Source organism: Nyctereutes procyonoides, unplaced genomic scaffold (genome assembly GCF_905146905.1).
Source record: "Nyctereutes procyonoides isolate TBG_1078 unplaced genomic scaffold, NYPRO_anot_genome, whole genome shotgun sequence".
NCBI classification, from domain to species: Eukaryota; Metazoa; Chordata; class Mammalia; order Carnivora; family Canidae; genus Nyctereutes; species Nyctereutes procyonoides.
The window spans coordinates 14,774,357-14,795,687 of record NW_026575142.1 but is presented as its reverse complement, the minus strand read 5'-3'; the positions used below and the strand labels follow the sequence as shown (position 1 = coordinate 14,795,687).

The 21,331-nt window shown below is 37.7% G+C and overlaps 1 protein-coding gene across 2 annotated transcripts in view; it reads left to right on the top strand.

The window, feature by feature from the left end:
- METAP1D (methionyl aminopeptidase type 1D, mitochondrial) overlaps positions 1-21,331 on the top strand; it is an 87,868-nt gene that overhangs the window by 47,617 nt on the left and 18,920 nt on the right. The window contains exon 2 of one of the 2 annotated variants that reach the window (XM_055308160.1): positions 17,450-17,527. The exons of the other annotated variant lie outside the window; for it this stretch is intronic. Within the exon in view, the coding sequence (XP_055164135.1) occupies positions 17,450-17,527 (78 nt within the window). The remainder of the gene's footprint in view (positions 1-17,449; positions 17,528-21,331) is intronic. 2 annotated transcript variants of the gene reach the window in all.

Genomic DNA, 21,331 nt, shown 5'->3' with positions numbered 1-21,331 from the left:
AAATAATAGAGTGATTACAAGAATTACAAAAATTTTCAAATATGAATTTCTCATAGCCTAGTCAGTTAAATGTAATATAGACAACTATGCTGTTAAATTTTTCACTATATAGTAAGAATTATTCAATTTTTTATTCTCCTTGATTAAAAAATTGCTTCAATTTCACAAATTAGTATTTCAAATAACTTGCATTATAATATACAGAAATCTGATCGAAAAGATTTGAAAAGAAATACAATGCTTTTCTTTCCTTTTGTTTTCTAACTTTCTCTCTCCCTTCCTCCCTTCTTTCTTCCTTTTTTCCTTCTTTTTCTGCCTTCTTCCCTCTGTCCTTCTAGCACTTTATTGTGAAGTGTAATGGATAGGGGAGAAACACGTAAAACGAATATGTAATTTTAAAAGTGGTTATAAAGCAAACACCTATATAACTACTTGCCAGTTTAAAAAAATCAAACATTGCCTGCACCCCAGAAGAACTTGGCATGCCTTTTCTAGCTCAAATCTCTTCTATGTCTTAGGTAATCACACTCTTGACCATAAATAGTATTCACTTCCTGGCTTTCATCTATAGGTTTACCCCCATGTATAATTCCTTAACGATATGATTCCATTTTGCCTGATTTTGAACTTTATGTAAATAGAATCATACAATAGGTATTCTTTTTGTGTGTCTGACTTCTTTGACCTACTTTACATGTTAAAGATCCATCCATATTGTTGTCTGAAACTATAGTTCATTCATTTTGATTATTGTATAATCTGTCATTTTAGGAAATTATTGTAACTTATCCATTCTATTGTTGCTAGACATTTGAGTTATTTGCACTTTTTTCTATTGCAGTCTTGTGCATGTCTTTTGGTACACCTCTATATGTATTTCTATTGTGCATATACCTAGGAGTGAGCCAGCAACTTCATAGGCAGTTTTCCAAAGTGGTTATACCAATCAACGCTTTCTCCAGTAGAATATGAGTGATTTTATTGCTCCACATCTTCATCTGTACTTGCATTAACTTTTAAAATGCTTTCATAAATAAATAATTAATTAATAAAATAAAATAAAATAAAATAAAATAAAATAAAATAAAAATGCCTTCTTCTGGGGTGCCCATGTGGCTCAGTTAGTTAAGTGTCTGCCTTTGGCTTGGGTCATGATCCCAGGGTTCAGGGTTCTGGAGCCCTTAGTCAGGTTCCCTCAGCTGATCCCCTTGCTTGTGCTCTCTGTTAAATAAATAAATAAATAAAATAAAATAAATCTTTAAATTAAAAATAATAATAAGGGCAGCCCGGGTGGCTCAGCAGCTTAGCACTGCCTTCAGCTCAGGGCGTGATCCTGGGATCCTGGATCGGGTCCTGCATCGGGCTCCTGGAACCTGCTTCTCCCTCTGCCTGTGTCTCTGCCTCTCTCTGTCTCCCATGAATAATAATAATAATAATAATAATAATAAAGCTTTAAAAAAAAAACCTTCAGAACAGACTTGTTTCCTTTCACTTGCTCTAGAAGTTAGAAGAAGCTGATGCAACATGAAAATCCTGGCTCTGGGGCAGGTACAGGTTTTATGGGATGGGATGAAACTTGGCCTTCTCTTTTCTCTAGCATTTTCAGGGCCACTCAGCCTCCATTCCCTATCTAGTTGGGGCTTGAGAGGAAAATGCTGAGAATGGGAGGTAGGAGGCAATAGAGGAGACTTTTCACCTTCCCTAATTGTCCACCAACGTGCAACACATCGTTCTTTAGAAAAACTACATTATAAATGGCAGCAACATTGTCAGACTAGCTCGAAAACCCTTAATGTAGCTAAAATAGTAGGTGCATGTAGCTGAATTGTCTCTAGCTTTTTGCTTTCATTGAAAATGTGTAGTATTTCAGTTATGTTATAGGCAGAGGGGCAGCCTGAGAACTTAGCCACTTTGTTTATATAGGGAAAACGCTTTCCGAACAGCCAAGACCATAATATTATCTTGTTGTAGAACTAACTGTATCTGTAGTATACACTGACTATCTGAATACTGTTCTTCAAGAAAACTGTATAGTATGCAATTTTTATAGTAAAGTGAAAATCCTCTCTAATAAGATAGGGAATCATTTTCTATGGACACACTGCCACTGGGACCAAGTTTTAATTAGCTAAGATAGCTTAACATTTTCAGCAATACAAAAAATTCGTCTGTTTTTCGTTTGTCATTCATGGACTTTTATTTACCAACCTACTTAAAACATTGAGAAATATTTATGTAGCTTCCTGAACCACTTGTAGATCTTCAGACTTGCGTGGCAAAAGGAATTATAATTAATAATCTGCTTCAGGCTACAGGTTAGAATAATTCAAAAGGAAATGTGCATTACTAATACAGCAGAGCTCATAAATTCTCAGTGTCAGATTGCCACTTGTGGCTGAAAATTGCAGTCAGGCTGGTTGGCTAGAGGCAAAAAGACTAGAGTTACATAATATTTATGAGGTCTGAAGTTAGCAATCACCAAACCCAAATATTGCTAGTCTTTCAGATTACTCAATGAGGTAAGCATCATCTGGTCATGGCAGTGGAGTTGAGAGCAGGATGGATTTGGTAATGATGAAACATTAGTTATAAGTATAAATTCTGTCCATGTCAGTCCACTGCTACCCCTTCACAGGATATATAACCTTCTTATTTTATGTATTATCTCCAAAATATCTATGCCATACCATCATGCAAAAATCTACTTGCTGGCTAAGGTTTTATAAGGCAAAGGGGAATAGAACTCTGCAGTGTTTCTCCAGCATTTCCAGTGCTGAACTTCCATGAAGACCTCCTGCCTGTCTGTACATCATCACTATGACCAAGCCCCAAGAACTTTACAGGTCCCAGCCAGCACTTACTGTCGCACAGAAAGAAGTGTCCAGCCCTGTGCTCTCATGTGCTCTCGTGTACTTTTAGGAGTTTGACTTGCACAGTATGTGAGCAGCTTAAAGTCTGGACCACAGGATCACATGTGCTTCCCAAGCACATGTGGTCATGAAGTGCAAATGAGACGTGTGTGAATAACTGTATGACTCCACCATCAAGAAGCAGTAGTCCCGGGGCTGTTCCTAGCTTACAGCCAGGAGCAACTGCAGGTCAATGCTCATTTTAAATACTTGGTTTTTTCACGTGTAAACAGCATCTAGATTTAAAATAACCCTTCCATTTCCTACACTTCTTAGAATTCCTTAGGAAAGATACTTTCTTTTTAAGTGCTGGATCAAATACTTTTTAAACTTTTTATCATTGAAAGTTTCAAATATGGGAAAAAGCATATAATGAACTCCTTGCTATTACCTGTGGATCAGATGTTTTTAATGGAAAAAATTCATCATTTTTTTCCTGTCATCTGTAAAGCATAATGATTTTCCAAACTCATAGGTGGAGTTGGAAGTAGTCTTCTTCTGAAACTCAAGAAGGAAAATACATCAGGAAAACATTTGCTTTAAGGGAGTGATAGAGGAGTCTCTCCTTCTTGCAACCTCTTCTACAACTTTAAGATATAATTGCTCTTCTCAGGGGGAAGTCAAACTAAATCTAAGAGGATCCTAGGAACTATAGCTATACAGAATCCTTGTTCAGAAGGCTGGATTAATTTTAAATTTATTTTTATTTAAAGTTCCTGGTCTCTTTCACTGTGATAAAACCAGGGGAAGTTTTGTAATTGTGCCATTTGCTTGATGCATTCAGGTACTTATGTACTTGTGGGCACAGCTATACTTACATAAGGGCTGAATAGAGACAGGACCTCAGCACTAAAAAGATTTACAGTGGCTCCAAGCCAACCCAGACATGTAATCCAAAACAAAAGCAAGACTAAGCTATAAAATTAGATAAATAAGTTTAGATAAATAAGTCTGAAAAGCTCTATTTTTCCCCTCTCCTCCCTGCAATGATTAGGTTATTGCTTTTGGGAGGAAGTATTTTAAATATCAAACCCTTCCCCCAAAAAATCTGTCCCTTTTTTTGACGTCTTTAGTTTAATGGCACTTCTAGCACCTGTTAGCCGACCCAGTCCAGTGCTTCATATTTGGAAAGAGGGAGAGTAATTTTGGGGAGAGACAAAGTAAGAGAGGTGACTTGGCAATGATGAAAAGTCTAGTTGACACATCAGGTCCAACTTACTTCTTTCCAAAGGAATAAGTATGTGAGTCTCTAAGTATGACTTTTTTTAATGCTAAGGAGCCTAAAAATTTGACACTGTACTATTTCAACTTTTTAAACTTAACTTTTTAAAAATATAAATATATATTTTAGATTTTTAAAAATTTATTCATGAGAGAGATTGAGAGAGAGAGAGAGGCAGACACACAGAGGGAAAAGTAGGCTCCATGCAGGGAACCCAATGTGGGACCTTCTCCTGGGAATCCAGGATAATGCCCTGGGCTGAAGGTGGTTCTAAACCGCTGAGCCACCCGGGCTGCCCCCCAAAATATATTTTATTTGTTTGAGAGAGAGTGGGAGAGAGAGAGCACAAGCAGGGGCACAGGGAGAGGGAGAAGTGGACTCCCCACTGAGCAGAAGCCAAGGCGGGGCTTGGGGCTTGATCCCAGGCCTCTGGGATCATGACCTGAGCTGAAAGCAGACACTTAGCTGACTGAGCCACCCAGATGCCCTAAACTTAGTTTTTGAAAAGAAAAATAAATTTAATTATTATACAAAAATAAATTACTATCCTATATTTAGGCAGAAAATAGAATGGAAAAATTTCAATTTATAACAGAACCAAGAATATAAAATACCTAGGAATAAACAAATAGTAACAAATATATAGGACCTATGTAAAAAAAAAAAAAACATTAGATATCTACTGAGGGATGTTTAAAAAGACATATTTAAAAAGTACCTATGAAGACATTTCTTTTTTTTTTAAGATTTTTAAAATTTATTTGTTTGAGAGAGAGAGTGAGTGACAGCATGAGCAGGGGGGAGGAAGAAGCAGACTCCCTGCTGAGCAGGGAGCCTGACACAGGCTGAATTCCAGGACCCTGGGATCATGACCTGAGCTGAAGGCAGATGCCTAGCTGACTGAGCCACCCAGGAGCCTCTGAAGACGTCTCTTAAATAAGGCAACTAAGTATTTTAAAGAGTCATATTCTCCCTAAATTACTCCATATAATCAAGGTAAGACCATTGTATGGCTAAAAACACTTTAAACAAGATTGAAATGCATGGGCAGCCCCGGTGGCATAGTGGTTTGGCGCCACCTTCGGCCCGGGGCATGATCCTGGGGACCTGGGATCGAGTCCTACATCGGGCTCCCTGCATGGAGCCTGCTTCTCCCTCTGCCTGTGTCTCTGCCTCTCTCTGTGTGTGTCTCTCACGAGTAAAGAAAACCTTAAAAAATAAAGACTTAATTAAAAAAAAAAGATTGAAATGCAAATGGAAAACTGAAAATTTTGAAACAATACACAAATGTCTAATGGTTCTAATTCACAGAACACTCTTAAAAATAAGTCAAGTAAAAAACAAGAGCCCTAAATAGAGATTTCAGAAACGAACATAAATGCATAGGTTTATGTATTTAAAGAGATCTTCAATTTAGTAGTATCTGAAGAAAAGTAAAAGCAAGATAATAATTTTTTATCAAACTGACAAAGATTTTAACATTAATATTGGTGAAGGTGTATGGAAATTGGCACCATTGGGAATATAAATCGCTATTATGAGCAGAGCAGTTTTGCAAATGGAAGAATTCTGAATATTTCTTAACCCAAGAATTCTACCACTAGAAACTTAAGCTAAAAAGAATAATTGGTCAAATGTGCAATTGTATTTATAAAAAGTATATTATGCAAGGCAAAAACAAAAAATTTAAAAAAGGAACTTATCTAAACCTTATCATTGGTTAAATAAAGTGCTATTCTACCCATCCATACAAAGGAACACTGTGAAACCAGTAAAACAATCTAAGAGGCCTAAAAAGAATCATGTAGACCTGTATTTTTTTGGTAAAGACGGGTATCTTCCATATATTTTGGAGAGACATTAATTGGTTTCCAAACAGCAACTTTGGAGCACCTGGGTGGCTCAGTTGGTTAAGTGGCTGACTCTTGATTTCAGCTCAGGTCATGCTCTTGGGGTCATGAGATCAAGCCCCACATTGGGCTCTGCCCTAGGCATGGAGTTTGCCTAAGATTCTCTCTCAACTCTTCCTTTGCCCCTCTCCCAGCTTGTGCACATGCTCGCTCGCTCTCAAAAAAACCCAGCTTAACAAAACTACATACACAAACTGGATATTTATAAAATATGATAAATTAATATAAAATATAATAACTATATTAGAAGAAGATACTTAGAGAAATGTTCTAAAGTGTGTTGGCTGAGTGTTAACAGCAGTCATTTGAGGAAGCCTTTTACTGTTTATGCTTTTTTTAGTGTTATAAAAATATTTGCTACTACACATGTAGCATTTTCGTAATAAAAAAACAAGATACGGGCTTTCCAGGGCATTGGGTGCCTCAGTGGTCAAGTGTCTGCCTTTGGCTCAAGTCATGATCCCAGGGTCCTGAGCCTGCTTCTCCCTCTGCCTATGCCTCGGCCTCTCTGTATCTCTCATGAATAAATAAATAAAATCTTTTTTAAAAAATAAAAAAGATATGGGCTTTCCATGAACTGTGGCCCATCCTGTGTGGTTTCAGGAGAGGACAGAGCACATCCACTCAAGAGAATGACCTATGAGAAGTGAGTTCAGAATAAAAAAGTTAATGGTAGACACTTTCTTCACAGCTGCCAAAGACCCACTAACAAGCTTCCTTTGCGAAGATTGTATGTTATTTCCATACTTGTTATTAGAAAGCACCTGATTCATATGGAACAAAGTGGTAGGATGATTGTCCAGAATAGTATCCTGGCACACTGAATAATTCAGCCAAGTAGACCAGATCATCCATCGGTCAGACACAATGTAAAGGTCGGTCATGACAACGAAAGAGAAAGGGGGCTGTGGAGATGCTGTTGGTGAGCTCACACCTGTTCTTTCCATGTTCCTTATGAGGTTCTTTTGGCTCCCGGCTGGAACAAAATGGATTTGCAGCTATTTCTAAAAGCTGATTCTGCTTGTCTTTTTTCTCCTCTTCATTTCCTAGGAGCCACCAGCAGGTGAAAACAGAATGTTGTCCACAGGGAGGGCTGTGCACTCAATTGTGCTGCTGTATATTTTTATATAGACACCATACTCCTGGCCCTACACTTAGGCCCAGGCTCATTTACAGCTAGGCTCCCCAAATTTTATTCTTTCTTCTCAAATGAAAAAGTTTTCACAGTTTTCCATCTAATGCTTAAAAAAAAAATTACAGTTTGGTATCTCAGAAATCTGTCCCTGTGGGTGTTCACTTGGATTCTGAAAATAGAGCTAGGTCTTGAAGTGGTTTCCGAATAAATAATGAAACATGTGTTCAAAGTCTGTAACTCTTCCTTCTGCTTAACCACATCCTAGATAACCCACCAATGGTAAGTGTCATTTGTGTGAATAGATTCTCTAGTTTTAGTTTTCAAGGCCCTTTTTTTCTTAATTCCAGCTGTCTGAATGATTAATGTGACTAGGAAAATACTGTTGACCCATTTAAATCATGTCAAACAACATCCATTGCTCATCTACATAATGAAATACACACTGAACATTACATCTTGAGTGTGGGAGCAGTGAACTACAAAATAATGTTTTACTCATGTAGCTTATAAAATAAAATATAAGACATTATGACTAACTATAGCATTAAATATTAAACTATTCAAATGGTAGCTGTCAGTGAAAATCACCTGTAAACCGAAACAGCTAATAACACTTCTGCTTTAGTAGTTAATTAGAGGAAGTGGGGTGGTTGCGTGCAACAGTGTGAGTTTAAGGAAAGTCTTTATGTCAAAGCATGTTTTGATATTATTTAACTATTATGAGATTTGTTGTATATAGTTGAATTTTTTCAATTGTTAATCAGTGGTTGTGAAAATAACAGTTTGCTGAAAAATTAGAAAAAATTGACATTTTTATCATAGTTTCATTAAATTGGTCCCTGGATAATTTTAAAGGCAGCTAATTTATAGTTGAAACTATTTTGATCAATGATCAGATAACAAAGATAAGCTTTGACTGCTTTTGAAATATTTAAACTTTGTAAGGACATCGTTTGCACAGTGTTTAAATAAATGCAAATTTTAAAGGCACTGAATTTAGGCTATCAGGTTTCCATGGTTACACCTTTCCAAGTTATTTTGTGTACTGTGTAAACAGGTCTGTGAGTCACTGATAATTATTTGTTTTTTTGTTTGTTTGGTTAGTAATTCTGTGTTTAGCTGAATTTAATACAGTTCACATGGCTTGCTTTGGTTTATGTATATTTTGGTGTTTGTGATTGACAGTGATTGAGCATTTCTTATGGAGTGCTTGCCTTTTTTGTCATAAATGATGTATGTTGGTGGTGCTTGACATGTAAATAAGTTCTTCCTGTATCCCTGTTTAATAAACAGGAATTTTTATGCAAAGAAGACTTCTTGGTTCATTTAAAGAATAAGGTTTGGTGAGCTCTAGAATATCTCTATTAAATAGATGCAACAAATATATTTAAATTCTTATAAACTTTAAGTTACTGAGTTTACCAAGGACAACATAACTATGGATAAGAATTATGACTGACACTATTTAGTAACAAAGATAGCATTCTGCTTTTTTTTTTTTTTTTAGATTTATTTGAGAATGAGAGAGCACCTGTGTGTGCACATGTACAAGTTGGGGGAGGGGCAGAAGGGGAAAGAAACTGAAGCTGACTCCCCACTGAGTGAGGAGACTGACACAGGGCTGATCTCACGACCCTGAGATCATGACCTGAGCCAAAAATCAAGAGTCATCCGCTTAACCCTACTGAGCCACCAGGCACCCTCATTCTGCTCTACCTCTTAAAATTGTTTGTGATAATGAGCTTTACAGGGGATGTCTTTACTGCTAAGTGGAATCTTTCTACAATGTGATGTGATTTCTCCTATCTTACCTTTTGCACAGATATAAAAACTGTTCCATATACTAATGTGTTTGGAAGGATATAAAAGCTGGGTCTTTTATGCCTCTGAATGGAAGAAGAGATTTTCCTTAGACTTCACCTTTAGGCATCAGCATTCTGTCAGGCCTCACCAAGAACTCTGAGAAAAATGTCAAAATTATGGGCTGCCTGGGTGGCTCAGTGGTTTAGCACCTGCCTTTGGCCCAGGGTGTGTCCTGGAGTCCCGGGATCGAGTCCCACATTGGGCTCCCTGCAGGGAACCTGCTTCTCCCTCTGCCTGTGTCTCTGGCTCTCTCTGTGTCTCTCATGAATAAATAAATAAAATCTTTGGGAAAAAAAATGTCAAAATTAGGCTGTGCATAATTCATCCTACTGAGTTTGAGTCTTCTCTCAATACACTACAATCATGACATGCTGTCCAGTTTGTAAAGTATTAATACATCTGCAGTCTCACTTGATGGTCAAGGTTGTCTTGTGATGAAGGCAGGAGAGGTCCAGTGTTTTGGATAGTGTGGTTTTTAAATAGCAGCTCTGGGACCCAACCTAGGATCTCATGAATACTTAGTGAATTAGCCAAAGCACATTTTAAAATTCAGGCTGGTTTCTACCTACTGATTAGTCCATTTTAGAGTGACCTCCCTTCCTCACACAACCAGTGATCGTAGTTACAATTTATCAAGTGCTTCCCCGGTGTCACTTCCATACTTCATGTCATACAATTATCCTAGCAACCATGTGAGGAAGGTATTCTTATTATTCCTCTTAACAGATGAGGAAACTAAGGCTCAGAGTGTTTAACTAACTTGTCCAAGTGAACCAACTATTGCTTAGAGAAGGAAAACCAATTTAAGCAAGAACTCAAGTATATAAATATAATCCCACTGTGCATTCACAAGCCAAATATAAAATATTTGAAATGCCACACTATTTCCTTCTTTTTACCTCCAAATTGGCTATGTTTTATTTAGAGTTGCTTTTCTTTTTGTAACACTCTACTAACAGTATAGTTCAAGAAATGTTCAGTATACTTGACATTAGACAATAAACATGTTTCAAATATTGTACACGTCAAACATTTTAGTATTGTGGTTATATTGAAGACTTTAGGCTTAAAATGAGATGATGAGAAAACAAATAAAAATGAGATGATGGATTTATCATTCTACCAAGTGTGGCTGATCTTGGTCTGCTAGTTTTCAAATAATACTGCATTTTCAGAGATGAGAAGCAGCATGCTTTATAGAGTATGCAGATGGAGTACACGTTCTGTTGGGGTGATGTGATCGTTTTAATTTTTTGTAAGATTTACTTATTTGAAACAGAGAGAGAGAGAACATAAGTGGAGGGGGAGAGGGCAAGGCAGAGGGAAAGGGAGAAGCAGACTCCCCACTTATCAGGCAGCCCAATGTGGGGCTTGATCCCAGGACCCTAGGATCATGACCTGAGCTAGAAGCAAATGCTTAACCTGCTGAGCTACTCAGGCATCTCAATTTTTAATCTTTAGTACAAAAATAATGGTTTTATAGTTGACCATCCGTTAAAAAAAAAAAAAGACAAGGGTCAGTGTGTAAGTAAACTTTTATGGTATTCCTATTTTAAGCCTGCACCATTTTAATACATCACACTTTTTGCATTAACACATGAAGCTATGGAGTGATTATTCACATTGTTAACTAAGTTCATAGGTTTAATTGAATATAAAATTATTTGTGGCCACATAACTACATCAGTCCAAAAAGCTGCTTTTAAATAATTTGGAACTTTTTCCTTTACTAAAGAGGCTACTGTTTATTTTCTTTCTTTTTCTTGTGAAAATAACCCCTTGATGAGTGATCTTGTCTTCTATTGTCTTAAATCTATGTAATCTCAACTGCAGAAGGTTAGAAATATATTGTTTTTCTGGAGCTTTAGCCTCCTCATTTTGGGTTGTGATTACTGACCTCCCTCTCTCCCTACCATTCCTATTGCCTGGTTAGAGAGCAGAAACAAAACTCCCACAATTGTCAAGATACCAATGGTAGAATTTATATTTAAAGGTTTTCTTTTTATTTCATGGCTTTCACTTGCAATTATACAATGAAAACATTCTCAGAAAAATATTACGATGTAGTTTTTTTTTTGGTTTTTTGTTTTGTTTTTGGTATCAATACTGCAGTTTTGGTCAAAGCTCTGAGCTGTTTTATACCAATTCTTTGCATAAATGATTTTAAATGGTTCATTAAAAAAGAAGAAATACATCCAACAGTATAGCTAGTGCATGTTGAATATAGAATTCAGGTGACACTGTTGTGAGATGAAAACTAAAATTACACTCTTAAATGCTTTAATATAATTGAAAAATATTCATGTTAAAGCCGTGCCTTTGATCATAAACCAAAAGTCCCACTGTCTTCTATCACAGGGTATTTTTATCCAAATAACTAATATTTTGAGTAGTGTTTTATGTGACAGTAGTATTTATGAAGGGTTTTTTAATTAAAGAAAGAGTTTCTTACTGTATCATTTTTTGAAAACTCCTGATTTTTTATATGAACTTTCTCTAAAGTTGAATTCCATGTATGACTTCTGTGTAATTGTTCTTTCTGATTCTTATTTATGTGCTTTAATATAAAATTTTTCTATGTTCCTCTTCTTTAACCAAAGTGTGTGATAACAGGAATGCTTCTTTTGAGAAATTTTGGAAGGTTGAAGTTTGCCAGATGTTCTGTGCTAACCTAAAAGTGCATTTTCTGGGTATCAAGACTGTGTTTCTTTCTTGTTCCTTTGATGGAATGAACATTTGCTTTGGTTCTTTTTGGTGGTGGTAGTATACTTCTACTCTAATCAGTTTGCCTTTTATTCAGTATTTAAACGATATCACGGCATCCAGAAAATCTGGCAAAGAAAATGATATTTTGATGACATTTTCCACAGGGCTCAACTAGAATGAATTATTACATTTTAACCACAGCCCTAATAAACAGCTCCTTTATTTCCCGTGGAAAGGCACAATATTTCTTTGTCCAGGAAGTTGCCTGAGTATATGTATTGTTGAAGTGCTAAAAAGCTGCTTTTCTCTAAACTTTAGCTGAGAGACAATGGGATTTTCTAAGCATATACTATTGCAGCGTGACTCACTATTTTGTGATTATAAAAATGAATTTAGATTTAAATTTTGAAGTGAACATTTTTTACCCTAAATGGAGAAATCTCATACAACAGCCCTATTTCCTTTTACACATCAATCATTTCTATGTAACTTCCACTTATCCACCAAATGATCTGCTTTCAGTTTTAGATTTTGAGTTCTTACTGTAATCTTTGACTCCCCTCCCCCACCTGTGGTTGGGCCACCCTAAAGGAATTTTTTTCTAAGCCCACAAACCTCTATTTTATTAACTAGGTTTTGTTTATTGATATGTGTTCCTAGAAATAGGTGGAGGTGTTTGTGCCTCCCAAGAAGAGGGGAATGCTTTTTGTTTAAATCACAGATCCCTGGGTGTTGGTAGTATGAGCAATCACATACAATCCAATTGGCTTTAAAAAAAAAAAAAAAAAAAACGCCGTATTTTCCTAAACCCATTTCTGAGCTTGTCATTGTCATTATACTCTATCATTTGCTATTACTAAATTTTTAAAAAGGAGGCGGGATGTAGCATGGAGCCAACTTCCTGATGGAGCCTTGGGGAAGGTCATGTTTTGCCATGACCTGGGCATCATTCTTGAATGTTGTTATTATTGGAAGAGGGTGCCCTCAGGCCACCGCCCTTCCTTTCCCCAGAAGTGCTCTAACTATGGCAGACTTTCCAGCTCATCTTCTCTAGAATCAGAACTTCCAGGCTTTGGCTTATGGCTTGATGGGGAGTTCTGACAGCCACAGGCCAGCATCAGAGAAGACTACTATCTTACCTACGTTCGACTACTTCGTTTTATTGGCAGTAGTGGCCTGATTCTATTTTAATCTGAGTATGGTGAAGTCTTAGAGCAATTGCAAATTTAGAGCTTTAAGCAACTAGGACAAACGTTTATGTTGCAGCTTAAAGTGACTTGTGATTTTTTTTTTCACTTAAACTATTTTACACATTTCTTTTTTATTTCTCTGGAATCTCTGTTACTGTTTTAGCAGTCTTAAGCTGTGAATAACTTCAAGGACGACACTATTGGATGTCAAGTAGAATCTTTATTTCAGACTAGTGTTTATGCCAATATATTTTAGACTTGACTTTATGCTTTATTTTGAGCATTAAAGAAAGAATCTGTTTTCCAACACCTACATAACTAGGCCTGCATCCTCTTTAGAAATGTTGTTTAATAAACATTGTTGCTTTATCATCCAGAGGCTATTGCCAAACGCTGTTAACTAGGCAAAAAAGAAAAAGGGGGGAAAGTTTTTTTACGGGTTTGTATAACATCCACTCTTCTTCTTGTCGTGGTATCTTAGCTTGAAATCCAGGAAGCAATGGTGTATGGTGTCCATATCCATGATTTCCTGAATTGGAGAAAAAGTGTGGAAAGCATCTGGGGAAAAGGAGGCTCTTTACCAGCTTGTTTCCTGTAAGCTCAATTGGAAGACCTTGTCTGTGCAAATAGATTTCAAAATAGAGCCTGCCCTTTGACTGTCTCCATAATTACATGGCTCACTCTGTATTTTATTTGGCAGCCAGAGCAGTTAACCCCTGGAAGGAAGGGGCTGATGGCATGGCCAGCTTGGCTTCCCTGACATGTCCATGGGAATGAATAAACCACTGTTTGGAGAAGCCCATAGCTCAAAACACACCAGAACAGTCTTCAACTGAACTGAAACTTAAAAAAAAAAAAAGTTTAATAATGTTTATTGTGATTGGTTTAGAAACTTACTTTATCCTTATTCTGTAAATTGTAGAGAGGTATTAATTGTTTTAAAAAAAATTGGGAGTTGGGGGAGTTCCTGTTGCTTTGATGTAATCAACATCTGTCAACAGAATGAATTTGCTTTTGTTTAGTTTCAAGGGCTCTTGTCCTTTAGCCTTGCCCAATCAGTATCTGCTGCAGCCCGGGGCATTCCCCTAGCTGATTTTCTTTTTTCTTCAACAAATGCACAGGTTATTTCTTGTGAAATGTGAGCTTCTCTTCTGCTTTATAGTCTCCTTGAAATGGGAAGGAACCCTCAATCTTTCTCATTTACTTTTGAAACAGGTACATCTTAGTACTAGATTATAAAAATCAATGAGAGTAATATCAAGTGATGCAGACTATTTAATTTTCCTTTCACAACATTTGTGCAAGTTATCAAACCTATCAAGTAGACAGTCGGTGTTTTAGGTCAAGAAATAGAAGGCACGGATGCATTTGCAGTGTTCCCTTTTGGACTTGAAGCACACAGTGCTATAAAAGCCTGTGCTCCTACTCTAGGTAATTGGTTGGAGTTCATGAAGTGTGATCTTTCTGTGGCTCTAAATCAGCACCTCGAAAATCTATTTCTATGGTACAGTCCCTTTTGAGCCTACTGTAGGAAGCAATATTTCTAAACAGTTAAAAATAATCTGTTTGCTGTCACAAAGTTACTTTTTTTAAGTTAATGTATTATTTAAGCAAATAATTTGGTTTAAAATTAAAATTATCAATGACTGTAAGAGCCATATTTGAAAATGAATTAGCAAAACATTGTTTTCTCTCTTAGTAATCATAAATCATTTAAATCTGGCACACATTCCCCCCTTCATCCAAAATAATTGCCTCCATTTGTAAAATCAATTAGATGTTGATATGCTATAAATAATAGTTTTGTTACTAGACTTTGGCATTTGATCATTATGAAAAAATATATTCAGTAAGACATTTTACAGAGTATCTTTTAAATTACATATTATCTCTGGTTGACATTGTTTAGGTACTACAGGCTATTTTATTGTGTTGTTTTCTACCCAGATGTTTAATACCTCTGAAATGCAACTCTGTAGGGTGGAAGTGCTTCTTTGGAAACATACAATGAAAAATATAGGTGTTGGTAGCCCACACGAGTACAAATATACTTTGTTCAGTTTTACAACTGCTTAAAATAATAAGCATCTTAAATGTCTCTTTGAAAGTTGATTCAGGCCTCTTCTGTAAAAATACTTGTTGGCCAAAAGAAAACTCACATTTTCAAGGATAAAATCGACTTAATTAAGGGTCATTAGTAGAGGTGCACAGAAAAACCCAGGGCTCAGTGGGTGAAATGGAAGCGTTTCATTATGTGGTATAGAATGCATGAGCAGATAACAATTAAAATAGACCCTGAGTAAGAGGGCATGTTGTGTGCATTCCTCCCTCCATCATACTTGAATTTTGTAATCCCACCTTTCAGACTTAATCTGGAAAGGGAAATAAAATACAGTTTTTAGAAATTGATGTTTTTCACAAATATTTTCATATTTAAAACTGTAACTTAGATTTCCACTGCAATACAGATTTAAAATATGAAAAATGTGTTGCAGGATCCAGAGGACATATACCAATTTCAAAAGACATTCAGGCCGCACAGTGTGCTTCTCCATGGAGCGAAAGAAGCAGTTGCCTATAATTTTCAACATTCAGCTGAAACTAGACACTGATAGAATTTTTGTGACACTGAAAATAATTCTTACTATTACCTTTGATAACAGTAAATATTCTAGTATTTATAACAAATAACATATAGACGTACTGCCTAAGGAAACCCTATAGAGAGTTTCTGTTACATAATCAATAGTAACAATATTCACTATGATCAGTCTTTTAAGATTAAATTAGTCCAAAGCAGCTCCTTGCTGATCTGGGGCTCTCCTCTTCTGAGGTTTCTGATGATTTTCAGCCTGTGTCTCCTTAACTTCAGATGGTCAGGTTGTCCCTTGCAATAATTAGTACACACCTGAAACTTGTTTCCTGAAGATAGCTTTAACAAAAGGAAATACAGGACACCTGGCTGGCTCAGTCAGCGCAACATGTGACTCTTGATCTCGGGGTTGTGAGTTCAAGCCCTACGTTGGGTATAGAGATTACTTAAAACCTTAAAAAAAAAAAAAAAAAAGAGGGTGTGCTGTGCGCCCTAGGTAAACGATGGTGTCCAGGAGGCAGAGAGGCCAGTCTTGTGACTAATGGAAGCCTGGCCGGTGTCCCTGCCTCTGATGATGGATGCTGTACATCAGATTAGCTGTAACATTGACCGTGGCAAGTTGGAAGTTAGATATAGTTGTGATAAGGTATCCTCAGTACTTTTATTTATTTATTTAATCAGGATATAATTGACATATAATATTTGTATTGTATCAGCTTTCGGTGTACAATGCAGTGCTTTTATAAAGGAAATACAAAGGAAACCCAACAAACCTTTTCTAGAATGGTCTCTTAGCAGTAACTGTAGTTTGGTTATCCTGTGACCCTGAATATAATTGGTACTGGAGGTTTTAATTTTACCCACTCTGCATTTAGAAAAGTTGTTAACTACTATTTATTAATTACAATATGATAAACAAAATTGAGGATTTTGCCCCACCTCCACATTAGTTGGAGGACTATTATCTTCTAAAGACATGTATTTCTTAAGCCCATTTCTTCATTTCACCTGTGAAAACACTAGATTTTTTTTTCTGGTTTGTAATGAATAGTTAGTGGAATAAACACGGTATGGTACCTTATTATCCTGTTACCTTGTGACAGCGTTTATAGGGTGTCTTTTATCAGATTGAAAGAAAAGATTTTGCTTCAAATAAAAAAAGTATCATATGAAAGTGGAATTTCTGAGTACACAGCAGAACCGTGATTGTCAACAGATTGGATATGTTCAGGCTGTGTTCCCGATGTTTAAGTCATGTGTGGGTGTGCCTGCATCTTTTCAGCAGTGAGCCTATCATTTGGCAGGACAGGTACATTGGCAACACTGTTCATTCTACAAGAGAATGTCTTAAAAGCCTCAACCAGATATCCAAGTAAAGGCCTGGTGACTTCATGCTTCAGGTTTTAAGTACATAGAAAAGATTCCCCCTATAATGACTGTCTACTTGAACTTGATAATGCTGATAAAGACGGTCTCTCTTTCATGTAATCAGCTGCATTGAAAAAAAAAAAAACTTCATGAGTCCTAAAATTGATCGGCATCCACATCATCCCATTGCCTGGGAGGTAGCATGACAATCAGATGCTGCTGAATGAAGGCACAAAAGTCAGAGCTAAAAGAGACCCCTTCAAAGTTTATAAAGTCCAACTCCCTCATTTTTCTAAGCCTTCTGCATCAGTGGGCAGTATCCGAAGTGCTCAGCATAGAGCTTGGCCCCAGGAAGTTCTCAGCCAGTGTTCACTGTTACTGTTACCACTTGAAGTCACATAGTTAGCTCTTGGCGGGACCAGGAGCAGAACCATGGTTCCAAGGTGCCGTCCACGGCTGTCACTCTTGCCCATTTTTCATCATGCACGCATGTCGCCATCTGATGTAATCTAATGTATTTGTTGGTTTGCTTCTTCTCTGTGTCCCACCATAGAATATATGCTCCAGGAGAGCAGGGACTTTGTCACCTGGTTCACCCTGCATCCAGAGTATGGCATATGGAAGGAGCTCAGTAAGTAGTTGTTGGATTAAAGAATAAATATATTTAGAGGCCTGCAGGTAAACATGTTGAAGAGTTGAGAAGCAAAAGGGAAAAAATTAATGTTTATGGAGGACCTGCTTTTAGGATGGTTTACTTATGTATGTCATCTCAACTAATGCTCACAACAGCAGAGTGATGAGGAAAACACTACTGTTCCCATGTAATGGTGGAGAATGTGGGCCTCAGACATTTTGGTGACTCAGATCTACCTGCCTCAAAGCTCATGCTATTTTCACTACTACAGTGCCTCTCAATTAGATCAGATCTACAAATTTTCATGAAAAGTACCTTCATTCTAAATGTTAGATGGTCCTATGATGTTTATTTTTTTCATTATCCTTTAAAAAAAACCTTTCCTTTAGGACATCTGGTTGGCTCAGTCAGTCAAGCATCTGCCTTCAGCTCAGGTCATGATCAGAGGGTCCTGGAATCAAATCCTACATTGGGCTCTCTGCTCAGCAGGGAGTCTGCTTCTTTCCCTCTCCATCTGCCCCTCCTCCTGCTCATGCACTCTCTCTCTCTCTCTCTCTCTCATCAAATAAAATCTTTAAAACAACAACAACAACACAACCTTCCTTTAGGGGCACCTGGGTGGCTCAGTCAGTTGAGCAGCTCTTGATTTTGACTCAGGTCATGATCTCAGGGTCCTGGGATCATGCCCCAGCATTGGGCTCCATGCTCAGGGAGGAGTCTGCTTGAGGATTCTCTCTCTCCCTCTGCCCCTCCCCCTGTTTGCATGCTCTCTCTCTTTAAAATTAAGTAAATATGTCTTTTTAAAAAAAAGTTTCCTTTAATCCCTGGGGCACCTGGGTGGCTCAGTCCATAGAGCATCCAACTCTTGGTTTCACCTCAGGTTGAGATCTCATGAGTAGTGGGATTGAGCCTCATGTAGGGCTTCGTGCCCAGGGAGGGTCTGCTTGAAGACTCTTTCCTTCTGCCCCTCCCCCTTGAATAAATAAATAAATCTTAAAAAAAAAATCTAATCCCTGAAAAAAAAAAAACATTCTCTAGCAAAGCATGCTATCTACGAGAGCCCCTGCACACTGTAGAAAGGCAGCTTGCATTGGCAGGCATGGTCCTTGATTTGGTTTTAAGGGATGTGAAGCCCAGGCCCTAGACTACCAGAGGTGTGAGTCTTAGTTCCTCATCCGTAAAATAGTGATGATCATAGCTGCCTGCTTACCAGACAGAGTTGGTAAGAGTTGATGTATGTAAAGCACCTAGCACTGTGCTTCGTCAAAGAAAGTGGCCATTAAATGTTAACCACTATTATTGTTACTAATTCTATTGCGTGTTATCATTATTCATAGTAATCATAATACATACTTTCCTCAGAAGGGAAATACTTGGGAGCTTGTGTCTTGTCTGTGATCCTACCTAAGGATGCAGTGTGGGAGCCTTGACATAGATTGATTCCACCTAAGTCTTTGCTTTAGTTGGGCCCCGTAATTGCCAACCAACTTCATTCAATCACCTCACTGAAGCATGTGTTTGGTCAGAGAATGGAGCTTGGCTTGAGAGAGTGGATGAATGAGGTCAACCCATCACCACTTTTGGAAAAATAACTTAATGGTAGTAACATTTAATAGTTTTGTGATGCCTTTTACATTTGCTGGGCATTTCCATGTGCATTAGGTCATTTTTTCTCATGTGTATGAGAAAAATAATATACTTTGTGGAAGCAACTTGACCTGCTTTCCCACAGCTTTGGCTCACTGCATGTTTTGGGGGAAGCTACCTACCTCTTTGGGTGCCTCAAGATCTTCAGCTGTGGAGTGGAGTGGAAGGTTCTCATTAAGACTAAGGAGCTAATGTATATAAAGTGCCTAGTACAGTAATTGACAGTGAATGCTCAGTATTAGAAGCTATAATGGAATGTACAATTTCTTTCTCATTAAAACCTTTTTATGTATTCTTTTTTTTCCTTTTTATGTATTCTTGAAGGAACTATCATTTATTAGACATCTACTGAATGCAAAGTGTTTTCACATAGTTTTTCATGTATTCCAATTAATTCTCACCAGAGATTCAAGAAACGTGATCAGGGGACACCTGAGTGGCTCAGCAGTTCGGCGTCTGCCTTCAGCCCAGGGTATGATCCTGGAGTCCCGGGATTGAGTCCCACGTCGGGCATCCTGCATGGGGCCTGCTTCTCCCTCTGCCTATGTCTCTGCCTCTCTCTGTGTGTGTCTCTCATGAATAAATAAATAAAATATTAAAAAAAATAAGAAACTTGATCAGGGTCACACAGCTAACAAGTGGTGAAACTGAAATGAATGTTCAGCCTTCTGCTTTCCAAACATCTGCTTTTCCTAGGATACTACCCTGCCCCATACACCAGTTGACAATCCTAGAATTGGTGGTGGTGTCATCAGGGAAATGTGCAAGCTTCAGGGAATATGTACTTGCCTCTATCAAGCAACTTTTGATTTTTTTTTAAGATTTATTTATTTATTCATGAGAGAGAGAAAGAGGCAGAGACACAGGTAGAGGGAGAAGCAGGCTCCCTACAAGGAGCCCGATGTAGGATTCGATCCAGGTTCCCAGGACCACAGCCTGAGCCAAAGACAGACACTCAACCACTGAGCTGCCCAGGTGCCCCCTAACTTTTGATTTTTATTTATTTTTTAATATTTTAGATTTTATTTATTTATTCATGAGAGACACACACACAGAGAGGCAGAGACATAGGCAGAAGGAGAAGCAGGCTCCATGCAGGGAGCTTGATGTGGGACTCGATTCCGGGCCCCCAGGGTCATGCCCTGGAGGATGCTAAACCACCAAGACACCCAGGCTGCCCCAACTTTTGATTTTTAAAAGAAATGATATTGCTGCATTTTATCTAGTTCTTGTAATTTTTTAAAATAACACCTCTGTAAGTTTGATTCAACACTATTACATTCAACTTTATATAAGAATTTAAAAATCAAGTGAAACTTAGGACTTTGAATCATTGATCATGGGGGTTGGTTTGTGTCTGTGCCTTTTTCCAGTTCATTTGGAGATCTTGACCTTGGAGGCCAGTACTCACCTGCAGTTTGTGTTTCTATTATGTTCCATAGCTGAAATCTTACTCTAGGCCAATAATGCTCAAATTTTAGCGGGCATCAGAATCACCCTAAGGGCTTGTTAAAACAGATTGTTGGCCTCATCCCAGAGTTTGAGTCAGTGAATTGAGGGGCCCCATAATTTGCATTTTTCCCCATATGGTGCTAATATCCTGGTCTGGGTACACATCTTGGGAACCAGTGCTCTAGACCAGGAGTCAACAAACTTCTGTAAATGACCAGATAGTAAATATTCTAGGCTTTGTGGGTTGTTCAGTCTCTGTCACAAATACTCAACTCTGCTACTATGGCTTGAAGCAGCCACAGAGCATTGTAAGCAAATGAGTGTGGCTGTGTTCCAATTAACCTCTACTTATAGACATTGAAATTTGAATTTCATATAATTTCATGTGTTATAAAATACTATCTTTCTTATTTCTTTTTGGCACATTTATAAATGTAAAAATCATTTTTAGGGGGGATCCCTGGGTAGCGCAGCGGTTTGGCGCCTGCCTTTGGCCCAGGGCGCGATCCTGGAGACCTGGGATCGAATCCCACATCGGGCTTCCGGTGCATGGAGCCTGCTTCTCCCTCTGCCTGTGTCTCTGCCTCTCTCTCTCTCTGTGACTATCATAAATAAATTAAAAAAAATTTTTTTTAAAAAGTTTAAAAAAAATCATTTTTAGGTTGTAGACTGCACAAAAACAGGCAGCAGGCCAGATTTGGC